The sequence below is a fragment of the Suncus etruscus genome, chromosome 12 (assembly GCF_024139225.1).
Source record: "Suncus etruscus isolate mSunEtr1 chromosome 12, mSunEtr1.pri.cur, whole genome shotgun sequence".
In the NCBI taxonomy this organism is placed as follows: domain Eukaryota; kingdom Metazoa; phylum Chordata; class Mammalia; order Eulipotyphla; family Soricidae; genus Suncus; species Suncus etruscus.
Genome location: NC_064859.1, coordinates 52,272,689 through 52,289,745, shown reverse-complemented (window position 1 = coordinate 52,289,745; position 17,057 = coordinate 52,272,689). Strand labels below are relative to the sequence as shown.

The window sequence follows — 17,057 nt, the reverse complement described above, 5'->3', positions numbered from 1 at the left end:
TGAGGACTTTGACAGTGGAAAATATGCACTGTACTGCAAATCAAAGTACCTAAAAGGAAAAAAAAAGGGAAGAGGGAGGGAGAGGGAGAGAGAGAGAGACAGAGAGAGAGAGAGAGAGAGAGAGAGAGAGAGAGAGAGAGAGAGAGAGAGAGAGAGAGTATATGCCCCAGAGACAAAAAGGGGAGAGAGGATCAGGGAGGATGAGAGGAAAAGTAGGGACATTGGTGGTGGGAAATGTGCACTGGTGAAGGTTATTGTTACATTGTCTGACTGTAACTCAATCCTGAACAACTTTATCTGTTAAAAAAAATTGTATTGTGAACAACCTTATAACCATAGTGTTTAAATAAAAAAATAAAAGAAGAATGTTGGTTTAGGGGTAGAAGGGTTTGTTCAGTGGCAAAGTATCTCCCTTGAAAATGTGAGGGAGTTCAGTTCCTGACACCACCCCCTCCCTGTAGGTTGTGCAATCCTACAGCACAACCAAGAGTGCAAGGAATGTGGCCCACAACAAATCACCCCAAGAACTCAAGCGGAAGGAGAGGGGATGGTGAGATATACAGTGAGTGGGGCTCTTTTCTTGCGTTTGTTCCCTTATACCCCATATGGTCCCCCAAGAAGGAGTAAGCCCTGAGTACCACTGGTGTGTGTGTGTGTGTGTGTGTGTGTGTGTGTGTGTGTGTGAGAGAGAGAGAGAGAGAGAGAGAGAGAGAGAGAGAGAGAGAGAGTGTCACAGAAGCACAGAGACCATTTATGCATCAGTTGGTTCTGGGGTTCACTGTGAACCCAGAAACATTCCTGACTATTGAGGAATGACAGGCATGACTGGTTAGTGTCTGGACAGACATTCCCGGATGTCCTGTGGTGCTACAGGCTGACTGACCACCACCCTCTGCTTCACTATCACGATGGAGCTAAGGACACTCCTGACCACAGAGCTGAGTCACTGCAGCATGTGATACAGGGGAAACCAGTTGCTCTCAGGGAGGTGCCTCAGCTCAACTGCCCAGCCCTGTTCTGCAGGTTCCCGACACAGAAAGAGGGGCCTGGCCTCTGCCCTCCGAAGCCCCTGCCCTCTGCTCGCTTCTCTATGGCTGTGGTTGCAGTGACCAGGCTGAGCAGTGTCAGTGTCACAGCTGGTGGTAGCATCTCCACACTGGCTCTGACCCTGGCTCCTCCCAGGGTCTAACCCTTCTTGTTCCCCATCCTTCTAGAAAGTTCTGAAGCACTGTCCAGCCCAGCCCTGCCAGCCTCAGCACAGAACCGGCAGGACCCCAATCCACACACACTTGCCCAAGGCTTCCATTGGCTAAAGTGTCTGAGAATGGAACATCTTTCTTTCTTGTCACAATTTTTTGTTTTGTTTTATTTTTTGGGTCACACCAGGCAGTGCTCAGGGGTTACTCCTGGCTCTATGCTCTGAAATCGCTCCTGGCAGGCTCGAGGAACCATATGGGATGTTGGGATTCGAACCACTGTTCTGCAATCAAGGCAAATGCCTTACCTCCGTGCTATCTCTCCACCCCCTCTTGTCACAATTTTTTTTATAATATTTTGTTTTGTTTTGTTTTTTGGGTCACACCCAGTGACGCTCAGGAGTTACTCCTGGCGATGAGCTCAAATATTGCTCCTGGTTTGGGGGACCATATGGGACACTGGGGATCAAACCAAGGTTCTTCCTGGATCAGCCATGTGCAAGGCAAACACCCTATCACTGAGCTATCACTCCGACCCCCTTTTCTGTCACATTTTTAAGGCCCATTTTCTTTTCCTTTTACTTGGTCAGCAGGGGGGTGCTGGTAGTGGAACTTCATCCAACTGTGCTCAGGATCTATTCCTGACTCTGCTTGGTAGTCATGCCTGGTAATGCTGGGGCATTATCTGGTGCCTAGGATGAAACTATAGGGGGCTGAGTGCCAGACTAGTGCCTTAGCCCGCTACCATCTCTCCTTTCTTCAGGTTCAGAGACTTTGACTAATGATTGACATGATTTGACACATGATTCCATCAACAAATAACCATTACCAGCAAGCTGGGTTTACTTCCTGCCAGGATTTCACATAAATTTCAGCTTCAAAAACATAAATAAGTAAACTCAGGTTTTTCCAGACAGCAATCTGTATGTAAACTTGGAGGAGGTCACCCACCTTTTCTTATCTCTCCCTGTGGGTCAGTGCAAGGCCTGCTCAGAGAGAGCTCAGCAGGCAGCAGTGTGAGCCTCCCATGACTGAGGCCCAACTTCAGCCCTCAAGACCACCAGGTGTGGCCCTGGTGGCCCCAGCACCACTGGGCCCAACTACTTCATTGGTAAGGCCCACACAGTTCACACAGTGTGACCAAATAATAGATCCCAGACTATAGATCCTGCTGGGACTTCCCCCCCCCCCCCAAAAAAAAGAAAGGGCTTCACATTCTCTGTACTTTGTCCTTCAGTTGTATACACAGCCACTGATCTGCTATGGTGGTCACTATCTGTAAAATAAAAATAAATAAAAATCCACGAGTTGGGTGAGACCCCCCCCCCAAGCATCGTGTTTCTAACTCCTTAAGTGGAAGAGTCTGATGAAGCAGGGTAGCGGCAGAGAAATAACACCAAGCCAGTCAAAAGGTTAACCGGACAAAAGATTAACTAGTCAGCCTGCTCGTTCTCTCTCTCTCTCTCTCTCTCTCTCTCTCTCTCTCTCTCTCTCTCTCTCTCTCTCCCCTCTCTATCTTCTCTGTCTTCTTTCTCTCCTCTCTCTTCTCTCTCCCTCCCTCTCTCTCTCTCTCTTTCTCTCTCTCTCTCTCTCTCTCTCTCTCTCTCTCACACACACACACACACACACACACACACACACACACACACACACACACACCAAAAGAAGTTAGGGAACAGAACACCTTTGTTTAGGCTTTTACCTAGATTCACCTTACAGCTACCTTCTCTGCACAACCACTGATCTGCGCCTGAGGCATATTTGCCAGGACCCTATGCCCTCCAGAGACCCCAAAGCCATGAGGTTTTATCCTGGAATGGTGAGGGGCCCTCCAAGTCTTCTGGCTTCCCTATTGTAGGGTAACCTGCATCATTAACTGAAGTGTCTTCACTCTGTTTGTTCATGGACACACTGTCCTTAGAACCTGGACAAGAGTCCCCAGGGACTGAATCAGCAACCCTGATCCGCTCCCCGCTGAGCCCACAACCCTGAGACCCATGCAAGCAGGTTTCTCTTTCCCACAGACCCTCAACTGCATTGCACTCTGTCACGCATTCAGCCACAGCGGTTGCTCCTCCCAGCCTGTCCCAGCCTCAGAGCCGGAGCTCACCCCTGATCCTGCACGTAGCAATGAACACCTGCTGCACCCAGAAAAACCAGGGAGGCAGAGAGCCCAGAACTGCCCTGAGGGAGGGAGTTCAGTTCTAGAGGAAAGAAGCAACATCACAAAACTAAGGGTGAATAGCAAGAACAATAAAAACCATTGGGGCCTGAAGCAATAGCACAGAGGATAGGGTATTTGCCTTGCATACATCAGACCTGGGTTCTATTCCCGGCATCCCATAGATTCTCTGAGTGCAGCCAGGAGTAACCCCTGAGCACTACCAGGTGTGACCCAGAAACCAAAAAAAATTTACAAAAGAAAGAAAAGACAAATGGGGAAGGGGCAGAGCTAGCACAGTGGCAGGACGTTTGCTTTGTACGCAGCCTATTCAGGACAAACAGTAGTTCAAATCTCAGCATCCCATATGTTCTCCCCCATGGCCTTCCAAGAGTGACTTCTAAATGCAGAGTCAGGAGTAACCCCTGAATGCTACTGGGTGTGACCCAAAAACGAAAGGAAGGAAGGAAGGAAGGAAGGAGGGAAGGAGGGAAGGAGGGGAAGGCAGGGAGGGAGGAAGAAAGGAAGAAGAAGAAAAAAAGAAGAAAGAAAGAAAGAAAGAAAGAAAGAAATAAAGAAAGAAAGAAAGAAAGAAAGAAGAAAGAAAGAAAGACAAAGAAAGAAGAAAGAAAGAAAGAAAGAAAGAAAGAAAGAAGAGAAAGAGAGAGAGAGAAGAGAGGGAGGGAGGGAGGGAGGGAGGAGAAGGAAGGAAGAAGAAAAAAAGAAAGAAGAGAGAAAGAAAGAAAAAGATAGAAAGAAAGAGAAAGAAAAAAGAAAGAAGAAAGAAAGAAAGAAAGAAAAAAGAAAAGAAAAGAAAGAAAGAAAGAAAGAAAGAAAGAAAGAAAGAAAGAGAGAAAGAGAGAGAGAGAGAGAAAGAGAGGGAGGGAGGGAGGGAGGGAGGAGAAGAAGGAAGAAGAAGAAAGAAAAAGAAAGAAAGAAAGAAAAGAAAGAAAGAAAAGAAGAAAAAGAAAGAAAGAAGAAAGAAAGAAAGAAAGAAAGAGAGAGAGAGAGAGAGAGATGAGGAGAGAGAGAGAGGGAGGGAGGGAGGGAGGAGGGAGGGAGGAGGAGGGAGGGAGGAAGGAAGGAAGGAAGGAAGGAAGGAAGGAAGGAAGGAAGGAGGAAGGAAGGAAGGAAGGAAGGAAGGAAGAGGAAGGAAGGAAGGAAGGAAGGAAGGAAAACACAAATGGGGACTCGGTGCTGTGAGAACCAAGTCTTTCCATATGGAGGTCCAGGTTTGCCATCAGCCCTTGTCACTGGGGCAGCCAGAGGAAAACAGGCAGGTCAGCCTTTGCGACCTTTCTCCTGATGCTCCTTCCTCTGCCTGTCAGACTGTCTCCATTCTACGCTCTCTTCTCACCATCAACCAGGACAAGCACCAGAGGCCAAACAACACCAGTTGGGGTGTAAAACTTGAGGTGCAGAGACTGGACCCCAGGGTGTTAGGTGGTCAGCGCTTGCTTAGTCACTGCCTCCGCCTTGCTCTCGCTCTCCATCTTCCGGCCAATTGTAGAATTGCAGCGCACTCAAGCTGTCTGCCTTTCCCCTGGAGCTTTGGCCAGGAAGTGTGAAGTCGGAGTTTCCTCTCTCCCTGGCATGGTAGCAGCAATGTAGAAGACAGTTGTGATTGACACTGTTGATAGCAGCCTGCACCCTTAGGTGACCCTGACAAGCACAGCCCCCAGTCAGCTAGCATGGAGCAAATCTTTATGGTCCTAAAGCACTAAACAAATGTTGGGGTTCGGGGCTGGTGAGGTGGCGCTAGAGGTAAGGTTCTGCCTTGCAAGCGCTAGCCAAGGAATGGACCGTGGTTCGATCCCCCTGCGTCCCATATGGTCTCCCCAAGCCAGGGGCGATTTCTGAGCGCTTAGCCAGGAGTAACCCCTGAGCATTAAATGGGTGTGGCCCAAAAAAACAAAAAACAAACAAAAAAATGTCGGGGTTCCAAGGTCACCATTTCCTGACATGGGACCTCCTGGTGGCTAGGAGTGTTTGTGTTGTGTTTCCTTACAGCCAACTTTGTGAGAGCAGGTGGGGTGCCATAGAGCTGATCACAATCACCATCACCCCACACCCCATTCCACCCCACATCCCAATCCCCATCAAACTACTTTGCACAACTGCCTGCTGGGTTCAAGGGAGATGCCCTCAAGGGGGACAAGCTGGAAGGGAATTTGTCTCAGCTGTCAGACTAGCCTGCCCCCAAGACCATCCCAGGATGCTAGACACACCCCAGTATGTGGCCCTGCACAATCCCCACCACCACACCCTCAGGTGCAGTCCTCATGTGCCACTTGCACCTGCAATTTCAGTGCCCTGAGGGGAGTCCCTGGCCTCAGGCACATAGGCACATGGGCACATAGACACACTGGCATATGGACATGGGACACATGGGTACACAGACACACAGACACATGGGCACACGGGCACACACCCTCAGAGATGGGACCGTGACCTCTGGTGAGCTGCATCCCTCCCCTCCACATACTCCTGCCCACATCCCAGGAAAGCATCTGTATGTACTGAAGTTACAGAAACGACGAGAACTCCTGTGTGACTGTTAGGGTGTCCCTGGGTCATCACCCTGCCCACACCCTGAGCACTGCAGCCAAAGAACCTGTGTGAAGAAGCTCCTCAGGGGCCAGATGAACTGGTCACAGAGGGCTGGTCCTGTCCCTCCTATCATGGGCAGGTCTTTTACTCATGTAACAGCTGTCCTCTGCTCGCTCCAGCTCTGATGGATGTTTTGATTTCTAGGGTGCATGTAAACACCTGTAACTAATAGCAACCAAGCCCACACCGAGGAGTGAATGGGGGGAGAAGGGGCCAGGGTCTGCTTAGGGTGCTCAGCCTAGTTGAAGAGGCCGGAAGCTCTCGAAGCTCGAAGACTGCTCTAGTGGAGGCAGCCGGAGAAAGGGGAGATAAGGGGGAGTGCCAGGAGGGAACAATCGATCCCTGACCTGGTCCTGCCTATTTCCCACCTATAACCCTGAGAGAGAGTATGAGGTTTGGAGGGCCAAAAGTACCCAGTTCTGAGGGAGACACATTCCAGGGGGTGCAAGGATGGGAGGGGCAGGACCTGGGCGGGGTGGGGGGGGCATTGGGAGTGCCCTTGCTGGGAAGGGGCAGACAGAGCCTGGAGGGCCCTCCAGGGCCTTGGCAAACACAGAGGCAGCCCCGCCCTGCCCCCCGCCCCCCCGCTAAAAGGGCCCCTCCCCAAGCCCTTGTCCAGACTGAGCAGACACCATGTCCAAGCCAGGCCTGTTACTGTGGCTGCTGCTGCCTGTTCTCTTCTGCCAGGGCTCAGACGCGGGTGAGTGTCCTCTGGCCCGTGCCCCCAATCCAGCTCCCTGAGGGACCCTGAGGTGCTAGCCTGGAGGGTTCCGCAGAGCTCAGAGTCTCCCAAAGCCTGGAGGTTGGGGCAGCTCTGGGGTATTTTCTGCAATCCGGATCCATCCTGAGTTTGCTCTGGTCCCAAACTACAGCTGTCAGGACCACCCAGCCACCTTCCACTTGCACTGATGGCCCCAAGTTCTGGTGCCAAAGTCTGGAGCAAGCTTTGCAGTGCAGGGCTCTGGGGTATTGCCTGCAGGAAGTTTGGGGACATGCGGGACCCGTGAGTAACCCCGGGAACAGACAGGAGGAGACCCGGATGTGGTGGGGCAGAGGAGGCAAGGGCGGGTGGGTACTGGAGGGTATGCTGGGCTGCAGGGCTGGTAAAGCCTGCACCCTGCCAGTGCCCCACTCAGGTGCCCCTGGACCCCCCTAGGATGATCTGTGTCTGGAGTGTAAGACCATCGTCCCAATCCTCATCAGTATGGCCAAGGAGTCCATGTTCCAGGTGAGGCCACTGAGCAACTGGCACAGCAGGGCCAGAGTCGGGAAGAGCGGAAGTGGTTTGCAGGACTGGGCAAGGCACAGAGGCCAGGAGGACCCGGGAATTGGCCGGGCCATAAGAGCTTTCTGAAGGGGAGCAGGCCTGGTGCCAGCCACTAGACTTCTGAAATTCTAGTAGCAGCGGTGGCCTCTGGTAAACCGCCCCGTCCCCATCTCTTTTGGCTCTAGGACAAGATGAAGAAGTTCCTGAAGAGAGAGTGTGATGCATTCCCTGTGAAGCTGCTCGTGCCTCAGTGTCACCGTGTACTGGACATCTACTTCCCCATGGTCATCAACTACTTCCAGACCCACGTTGTGAGCACCTGGACTCACCCCCCTAAACTGCCCCACACAGCCCCCCACCTGTGACGACACAAGCCACACGCCAGACTGCCAGGACAAACACTGACATTCACATTCACACCTTCCCACAAATACACTCACCCCTCCCCTCCCACAAACACAAACATACTCACACCTTCTATGCACCCACCTCGCCCCTCTCCTGTCTCACATCTGCTTGTGCAGAACTCCCTCCCATGCCAGCACTGACCCACAGCCCCACCAAGTCAGTGCCCCAACTCCTAAGCAGGCCGGTCACCCTCACCACCTCCCCTGTTCCAGACCCCCCAGGTTGTCTGCGAGCACCTAGGCCTATGCCAGCCCCAACCCCCCGAGCTCAAGTCCCCTGAGCCAGAACAGGAGTTGGAGCTGCCTAAGGCCCTGCTGGACAATCTGGTCTTGACCTCATTCCCCGGGGCCCTCCGCACCCGAACAGGGCCGTACACACAGGTGAGGGGCCTGTCACATCCCCCAGCACAGGGGGAGAAATGCATGGTCCATTCTGGACAGGGCCAGGAGAGAGAGGGAGGGGGCAGGGGCTCTTGGGGGGGGGGTACAGAGCTTAGCCGTGTCCAGGTCAGCGACCTACAAACTCTCACCCCCAGGATCTCACAGAGCACCAGTTCCCCATCCCACTCCCCTTCTGCTGGCTCTGCAAGACTCTGCTCAAGAGGGTTCAAGCTGTGATTCCCAGGGTAGGTCTTGGGAACCCCAAGCCCAGAAGGATCCCCACAGCTCCACCCAGTACCCCATGGCAGCAGGCCTCATGCTGAATGGATGAGGTCAGAGTCAATGGACAAAACTAGGTCTTGGAGCCAGGAACAGTGCAGAGGACTCGTTACTGTGGGGTCCCCAAAACAGCAACAAGAGACCCTTGTATGCCCTGCAATGACAGTGCACAGTGTTTTACTATCTCAAAAGAACATTCCTAGATGGATGCCCCCAGCCCTGCCAGTACCAAACTAAGGCTTCTGGGACCCCAGGACCCCAGGGCTCAGAACTGCTTAGTCTGAAAGTGGTCCGAGTGGACAGCAGCCAAGCAGGGGCCCATCACAGCAAGGATACCCCCTATATGGTACAGGGCAGGGCATCCTGGGACCCGCCTGGTGGCACCCCAACCTACCAACACCATCCTGGGCCCTTTTCTTTCTCAATCTCTCAGCACTGACCAGCAGTGAGGCAGGCCTGGAACAGGGTCTCCTTTCATTTGGGAGGCCAGGATCATACTCAGCAGAGCTCAAGGGGTATTCCTGTCTCTATGCTCAGGAGTAAGCTGTGGTGGTGCTCAGGGGAACCACAGAAGGTGCCAGAGATTTGAATATGGGTTAGGCTCTTTGGGCCCCAGACAAATCACTGCTTGAGTGAACAGAGTCGAGAAGGGGGCCAGAAGGTCATGCCTCTCCCCATGCCTTTCTTCCCACGGGTCCCTCTAAGGTTCCCAGGGCTTCCCAAGGCCAGGGCAGAGGGCTGAGGAGCCCCAGGCAGGAGTGGGAAGGCAGGGTTATTGCACCAGGAAATGCAAACAGCTCTGGAATAGAACTGGGTCTGGCTCCTAAACCTAGAAAGTAACACTGGTGAGTCTCAGGATGGACAAAGGCTCATCTTCATCTGTAAGGACAGGGATTGACATGGAAGTGCTACTTGCCTGGGGTGCTGGGCTGGGAATATATCTTGGGGTGCTGGAGATTATTATCGTCCCTGCTCTGATCTCTGGTACTGAGCCTGGGTGTGCCAGGAGCTGGACCGGAGCTCCCACCTGCTTCTCTGGGCCCTTCCAGGGTGTGCTTGCCCTGACCGTGTCCCAGGTGTGCCATGTGGTACCCCTGGTGGCGGGCGGCATCTGCCAGTGCTTGGCTGAGCGCTACACAGTCCTCCTGCTGGATGCGCTACTGGGCCGGATGCTGCCCCGGCTGGTCTGTGGCCTCATTCTTCGCTGCTCCAGTGAGGACAGTATCGGCACAGGTGAGCCTCCCCTGGCCTCACCCCATCAACACCTCAGAATGCTCCCGACCTGCAGGGTCACTCTCTATGTCCTCTCCAGGCCTTGCCATGCCGGAATCCCTGCCGGAAGAGTGGATGCCACCAGACTCTGAGTGCCGCCTCTGCATGCTCGCCACGAAGGCTGGAAACAGCACAGGGCCTACCATGCCCCAGACCATGCTCCAGGCCTGCTTGGGTTCCCCGATGGAGCAGCTGCAGGTTTGGGGCATGCCAGGGTAGCTGGGGCAAGAGCTCAGGGAGGTGGTGGAGCAATGAGAGAGACAGAAGGTGGCCAGACCTTCGCCTGAGGAGCCCTCCAGGACAAGGCACCTGGAGACCTGATGTAGGGTGAAGCCTGCTACAGGAATAAGAGTGCCTCTCTCCAGGCCACAAGGACCCCGAGCTCCAGGAGGTGCCACCCCAGAACCCAGCAGCAGGAGAGAGACATGGGCCACCTAGACAGACCAAGTTGCCACAGAGTTTGTGGGATGTTTCTCTGTGAGGCTAAGGCTGCTGGCTCAGTGCTCCCTCTCACTAACGACAGAGCATACCCCACTCACCTGTTAGTGCTCCCTCCCACATACTGACTGGCTGCAGAGAGCAGATAGGCTTTCCCAGTTCAGTCTAGATGCCTGCAAGGCCACATTACAGCCCACTGCCCTGCAGTGTTTGGTCCCCAGAGATGAGTTTACACCATAGAAAAAGCCCACAGCATCAGGCTGTGCATCAAAGCCAGTTGCTGCCCCTGCCCCCAGGATCCCGATGCCCTCAGAGGCTGTCCTGGGATTCTCTGCAGGGAGAAATACACCTTTCAGAACTGAAGAGGGAGCTCCAATTCCAGCCCTGCCCAGGCTTCCAAGACCTCCCCTGTGGGCCAGGGAGCTGGGACAGGGCCAAGGCCTGGCCTTGCATTCCACTGACCCCAGTTCGCTCCCCAGCATTGAAGGATCCTCCAAGCACAGAACTGAAAGTGGCCCTATAACACTGCTGAGTGGGGCCCAAATATCCTCACGCCCTCAGATTCCCCAAAATCCTTCCCTAGGGAACAGAATAATAGCACAGAGGGTAGGGTGCTTGCCTGGGATGTAGCCAAGTTTGATCCCCAACACCTCATATAGTTCCCCTAGAGTCTAGGGCCTAGACTGTCAGGAGTGATTCTTGAGTGAAGAGCCAGAAGTTAACCCTAAGCACCCGAGGTGTGACCCCCCCCAAAACCAAAGTCAAAGTCAAAAACAAAACAAAAAAAAAAAACAGCTGCCTGGTGGTGGGAAAAAATGAAGCAGAGAAGCAAAGTGACTGGGCCGTCAAACAGGAGAGCTGTGCTCAGTGGGACCTCCAGCCCTTTCTGTCTCCCTCAGTGCCATCGCTTTGTGGAGCGCTTGGTGGAGCAGCACACAGGCCAGCTGCAGAGCATGCTGACCCAGGGATGGGACGCCCGCACCACCTGCCAGGTACGCCTCCCCTCACCTCAGAGACCCCTGGGCCCCAACTGAGAACCCCCCACAGGCCCTGAGGCCCCCACAGACCCCAACCAAGACCACCCACAGGCCCAGACAGAGACCCCTATAGGCCCTGACCAAGACCCCCAATGGACCCTGAGACACCCCAGGGGTCCCAACTAAGACACTTCCCCCTCTCCCCCCCCCCCACACACACACATTTCTATATAGAAGAGAAACCCTCAGGGCCCAGAGAGATAGCACAGCAGTGTTTGCCTTGCAAGCAGCCGATCCAGGACCAAAGGTGGTTGGTTCGAATCCCGGTGTCCCATATGGTCACCTGTGCATACCAGGAGCTATTTCTGAGCAGACAGCCAGGAGTGACCCCTGAGCACTGTTGAGTGTGGCCCCCCACCCCTAAAAAAAGAGAGAGAAACCCTCAGAGGTGTTAAAAATAAATGAACAGGGGCCGAAGCAGTGGCGCAAGCCATAAGACGTCTGCTTTGCACACTAGCCTAGGACGGACCGCGGTTCGATCCCTTGGCATCCCATATGGTCCCCCAAGCCAGGAGCAATTTCTGAGTGCATAGCCAGGAGTAACCCCTGAGCATCACAGGGTGTGGCCCAAAAAAACAAAAACAAAAGAATAAATGAACAGAGCATGAAACTGCACATTGCAGTCCCAGATTTGATCCCTGATACCACATAAGGTCCACCAGCCCACCAAGAGATTCTTGAGCACACTCAGGAGTAATTCCGGAGCACTGCCAGGTGTAGCCCATAAACAGGAAAGAAGAAAGGAAGGAGGGAGGGAGGAGACAGCAAAGAAGAGAAAGGAATAGCTTTGTGTGGGGGCTGCCCAATAAGCGGTAGCTGCTGGGAGCACAAAGTGGGTGAGCACCCCCTCTTGCTCTAAGATTACCCAGAAGGCCCATGGCTCTAGGGGTAGCCCAGGTAGCAGGGAGTTGTTGGAGTGGGACCAGTGGTGACTCAGCCTCTGGTTGTCCCTGCGGCAGGCCCTGGGGCTGTGTGAGGCCAACTTCAGCCCCCTCCAGTGCATCCCGAGCCCCCACTTCTGAGGAGAGCTAACAGCCGCTTCAGGTGAGTCCCAGCCCCACCTGGGGATGCAGGAGAATATTGCCCATGTGAAGGCTCAGGTGGGGATGAGGAGGCCCCGGCAATGCCAACGGCATCATCCTCCAGCAGGCTCCAGGTTACGTACACAGGCTCCCGGCAGCCTCACCCTACAGTCCTGCTCTCTGCTCTCAAAATCCACATCTGACCAAGCCTGTCCAAGCCACGGTGGCCTGAGCCTCCCCACACCCTACGGAACCTGTTGAAACCAAGGTCAGCCTCAGGTGACCCCGGAGCTGATCAGCCATGATGTGAGCTGTTGCAGGCAGGTGACCTTCATGGTGACTTGCATGAGACAGGACAGAGACAGGATGAGCAGTGTGCGGGCCCAACTCTGCCATCAACCTGCCCTGAGTGGCCGGCCAGAGTTCCCGCTGGTCTGCTATGGCCCTCACTCTCTCCTTTATCCCTGCTTCATGCTCACACTTCCTGGCCACACTCCAACAAGCCACATCTCACACATACCTTCCCCACCTCTGGTCTCCAAAGCACTCTACCCCGGGGCCACAAACCCATGCTGGTGTGCTCTGTGCCTTGCTTGTTTTGCCTGTCCTGTTCCAACCTTCTTCCAGTTCAGAAGTGAGGACATCGAGCAGGAAACCTCTAGAGGCAAGGGGAGGAGGGGTGCAGACCAGCCCACTCCAACACCCCAGGGCTGTGTCAGTTCTTCCCTGCCTCATAGGGGCAGCCTTCAATGCGTTCCTATGTATTCAAGACTCCAGCTTTCCCCACGGTTTTTCTGACACTTCCAACACAATTCAAAGACTCAGAAGAATCAGAGAGGAACATCAAGTGTTCATTTTCCTAAAAGTGAGAGAAATTAATCCTTAAATGTTAAAAAATCAGCGTGAAGAAGGCAGGCCAGGTCATACTGGGAAGGAGTGGGGTAGACACTGTCCCTTGTGCTGGAGAGTTGTCACTCAGATGCCAAGTGAAGGGGGCAATTGTTGTGCTCATTTGCCTGTAAAACTGTCACTGTTCCCTGAAACTTCAGGTGAATTCAATCTCTGCTGTGAGCTACTTCGTCCTTGGGAGTTGCTTATTTGCTTGGGTGGGACTGTTCTGTCATGCAGTACTGTAACAATGCTAATAAAGTCCTAGTTCCTAGAAAAAGAAGCTGTTCATAGTTTTGTTCTTTTCATTTTGTCTTGGGATTTTGGTTACACCCAGCAGTGCTCAGGGCTTACTCCTGGCTCTACACTCAGGATCACTCCTGGCAGGCTCTCATATGTGGTGCTGGGGGCCCCAATACTATCTCTACAGCCCTGAAATGCCTTACATGCATTTGATCTGGGATTGATCCCCAGCACCACATATGGTCCCCTAAGCCTGCCAGGAGTAATTTTTGAGTGCAGAGTAAGCACCAGAGGGGTGGCAAAAAAAAAAAAGAAAAAAAATTACCTTGATGCAGAAGCTGCAGCCTTAGCTAACGGCCACTGAATTGGAGCTTGCCTCATTCTCTTCCCCGAAGGAAAAAGGCCTCGTTTCTCACCAACTCCCAGCTACTTCCAGCAGGACCCTCCCCCAGAGAATCTGCTCCCTGTGACTAGGAGAAGTCAGAGTCCCCAAAGTATCCCTAAATACATAAACCTTTAGTGGTAAAGTCTTAAGTGCTTGGATATGTCTATCTGTTTACAAAAGAACTTTTCTTGGGCCAGAGAGGACAGCAGGTAGGGCACATGCTTGCTTGCAGCCAACCCAGGCTTAATCCCCAGCACTACCAGGAGTGATCCCTGAGCAGTCAGAAGTGCTGAGCACCACTAGGTGTGACCCCCCCAAAAAGCAAAAATAATTAACAAGAACTTTTCTTGTTATATTCTTGCCATAAGGGAAACAAATGTAAAAATAAGAGAGAGAGAGAGAGAGAGAGAGAGAGAGAGAGAGAGAGAGAGAGAGAGAGAGAGAGAGAGAGAGAGAGAGAGAGAGAGAGAGAGAGAGAGAGAGAGAGAAACAAATGTTTATTGCCAAAACCTCAACAATTGCAAAGGAAAATGTTTACCCTCCTCCCTAACCCGGGTGCTACAAGGACTTGAAACTGGTGCAGAACTAGGGTCCATTTGCCATCTGGTTCCACCCCACTTCCCAAGCACCAGGAGGGTTTCCACAGAACCTGTCTTGGAATAGACAGCAGTGACAGAAAATCAGAATTCAAGCTGTTTGTGGGGAGTGAGTGGGGGAATACACCCTGATGCTCAAAGTCTTCTCCCAGCCACATGGCTGGGGATCATTCCTAATGGTGCTTGGGGGACCAGGCAGTGATCAAAAGTGATCAAAGCTGAGGATCCAGTGTGCACAGAGCCCACTGAGCTTTCTCTGGCCCCCAGAATTTGCTTTTTGTAAATCTGTAGCAGGGAATTATTTTGGAAGCCATAATTTCAATCACAAGTTCTGAGAGAAACATGTTTTTAATGTTTTAAAAGGCTTGATGGGGGAAAAAAGGCTTGATGGAAAACAGAAAGCCTCAAAGCCGGAGGGAGGATATGCACTAAAGTTTACCCCAAGGCACCCTGGGTATGAACTTCCAGTAATGAAAAAACTTTATTAGTCATCTACCCAAAGGTGATAGAACTGGCAGGAAGTGGCTGAAGTGGAGACTCAGAGCTCCCAATATCCTGCAACCCCCAGTGGAGCAAGCAACAGGGGAGGCCTCCAGAGGGGTGAAGGTTCTGTTTCCGTACATGAGAATACAAGTAACTTCCAGAAGCTTATCTCCACCATCAGAAAGAATCAAGAGGTTGGAGTAGGAGTGAGCTAGGGGCTCAGAAAGCATGAGGCAAGAAAGTAGCCACGACCTGGCCCAAGCACCCTCTGCAAGTCTGTGGCTGGGAACAGTTGTCTGTTTGGTTTGGCGGAAACCAGCTTTACAGAGAGAGCTGTAAGAGGCATTGAGGAACCCAGAAGCCAGTGGGAGCTGACATCACTCCTCTTGTCCAAGAACCATCCAAACTAAGTGGAAAGAAGGAGGCTGGTGGGCAATTACACCTGAAACACTTTATTAAACCAGAAAGAAGTGAACCATGTTTAAATGAAATACTACAACTTGAGGCCCAAGTATCAAAATGAGTTCAGTTCTGTAAACAGGAAAGGTTACCTTTATGTCCCTCTAACTCATACCTTAGGTGTTTTCACTATTTGAACATTTATTATAGTTCCAAACCTCTATGCACATATACAAAGTTTGATATTTTACAAAATTGAGGGGCTGGAGCCACAGCACAGCGAGTAGTAGCCTTGCATGTGACTCAACCTGGTTCAATTCTGGCATCCCATATGGTCCCCCGTGCCTGCCAGGAGCTATTTCTGAGCAGACAGCCAGGAGTTAACCCCTGAGCACCACCAGGTGTGGCCCAAAATCCAAAAAAATAAAAAAATAAATAAATAAAAATAAAAATAACCTTCCCAGGGTCTGGAGCTATAGCACAGCAGGTAGGGTGGTTGCCTTGCATGCAGCTGATCAGGGTTTGATCCCCGGTACTCAACATGATCCCTCAAGACTACCAGGAATAATTTCTGAGTGCAGTCAGGAGTTGCTCCTGAGCACTGCCGGGTATAGCCCCAAAATAAAAACATAAAACCATAGATAAAACCATAAATAAATAAATATATAAATAAAACCATAAATAAAACCATAAATAAATAAATAAATAAATAAATAAATAAATAAATAAATAAATAGGGGCCGGGCGGTGGCGCTAAAGGTAAGGTGCCTGCCTTACCTGCGCTACCCTAGGACGGACCACGGTTCGATCCCCCGGCGTCCCATATGGTCCCCCAAGCCAGGAGCGACTTCTGAGCGCATAGCCAAGAGTAACCCCTGAGCGTCACCGGGTGTGGCCCAAAAACCAAAATAAATAAATAAATAAATAAATAAATAAATAAATAAATAAATAAATAAATAAATAAATAAATAAATAAATAAATACTCTTCCCAAGGATGAGGCTGGAATCACAAGTGTGTGGAAGCCACCCACAGACAGGTGCAATCCTATCACCTCACCTTCCCCCAAGCACTTCCCAGAAGCAGAGCTCAAGTCTGGCATGGCTGAAAACAAACATCCTTTCAAGGTCAGTCAATCAATATCTATCATCATTGCTTATTCCATGTGACTTTTTTTTTTTTTTACTAGATTTGAATTCTTTCCTTTTTCTATTTTTGAACAAAGGGCTGTTTTCCGCAGTGTCAGAGGTCAAAGCCAGGGCCTCACAGATAATAAGGCAAATGATCTACTACTGAACCATACTTCCAGTCAGATGATGAGGACATCTACCTCATTAGGGTACTGAGGCTTCAACGAGGTAATAAACAGTGTTATCATTTTTAAAATGCTTATAGCATGGCTTGGTGTGCTATAAGCTGCTGCTCTTTTGGGAGGTACAGCGGGACAGGTGCTGTGAATTAAAATTAGGACCTCACATACTTAAGCAAGTTCTCTCCCACTGAACTACATCCTCAGCCTTTTCTTCTCTTTTTAAGCAATGCGCCTTTGAGGACTATGCTAAAGAAGAGGAGGGAAACCTATAGAGTAAAAGAAAGGAGTTACAATCCTTCTCTGATGTGCAAGTGACCCCAGAAGTGGAACAAGCCTTTTCTTTCTTTCTTTTTTTTTTTTGGTTTTTGGGGCCACACCCGTTTGATGCTCAGGGGTTACTCCTGGCTAAGCACTCAGAAATTGCCCCTGGCTTGTGGGGACATGTGGGATCGAACCGCAGTCCTTCCCTGGCTAGCGCTTGCAAGGCAGATACCTTACCTCTAGCGCCACTTCTCCGGCCCCAAGCCTTTTCTTTCTTTTTTTTTTTTTGGTTTTTGGGCCACACCCAGTGACACTCAGGGGTCCCTCCTGGCTTGGGGGACCATATGGGACACCGGGGGATCGAACCGGAGTCCGTCCAAGGCTAGCGCAGGCAAGGCAGGCACCTTACCTCTAGCGCCAC

The 17,057-nt window shown here is 51.7% G+C and overlaps 1 protein-coding gene across 1 annotated transcript; it reads left to right on the top strand.

The window, feature by feature from the left end:
• Positions 1-6,600: 6,600 nt before the first annotated feature.
• Positions 6,601-12,070, top strand: SFTPB (surfactant protein B). Its single transcript, XM_049784611.1, has 10 exons — positions 6,601-6,667; positions 6,840-6,970; positions 7,124-7,195; positions 7,420-7,545; positions 7,855-8,022; positions 8,178-8,267; positions 9,351-9,534; positions 9,614-9,771; positions 10,911-11,003; positions 12,008-12,070. Exons 1-10 carry the CDS (start codon positions 6,601-6,603, stop codon positions 12,068-12,070), a joined length of 1,152 nt encoding a protein of 383 aa, XP_049640568.1.
• The last annotated feature ends 4,987 nt before the right edge of the window (positions 12,071-17,057 follow it).

Excerpts from the sequence above, each read along its gene's own strand:
- SFTPB (XM_049784611.1), top strand. The coding sequence starts at position 6,601 with ATGTCCAAGCCAGGCCTGTTACTGTGGCTGCTGCTGCCTGTTCTCTTC. Across the intron at positions 9,535-9,613 it reads TGAGGACAGTATCGGCACAG|GCCTTGCCATGCCGGAATCC; the intron begins GTGAGCCTCCCC and ends TGTCCTCTCCAG. Across the intron at positions 11,004-12,007 it reads ACGCCCGCACCACCTGCCAG|GCCCTGGGGCTGTGTGAGGC; the intron begins GTACGCCTCCCC and ends TCCCTGCGGCAG.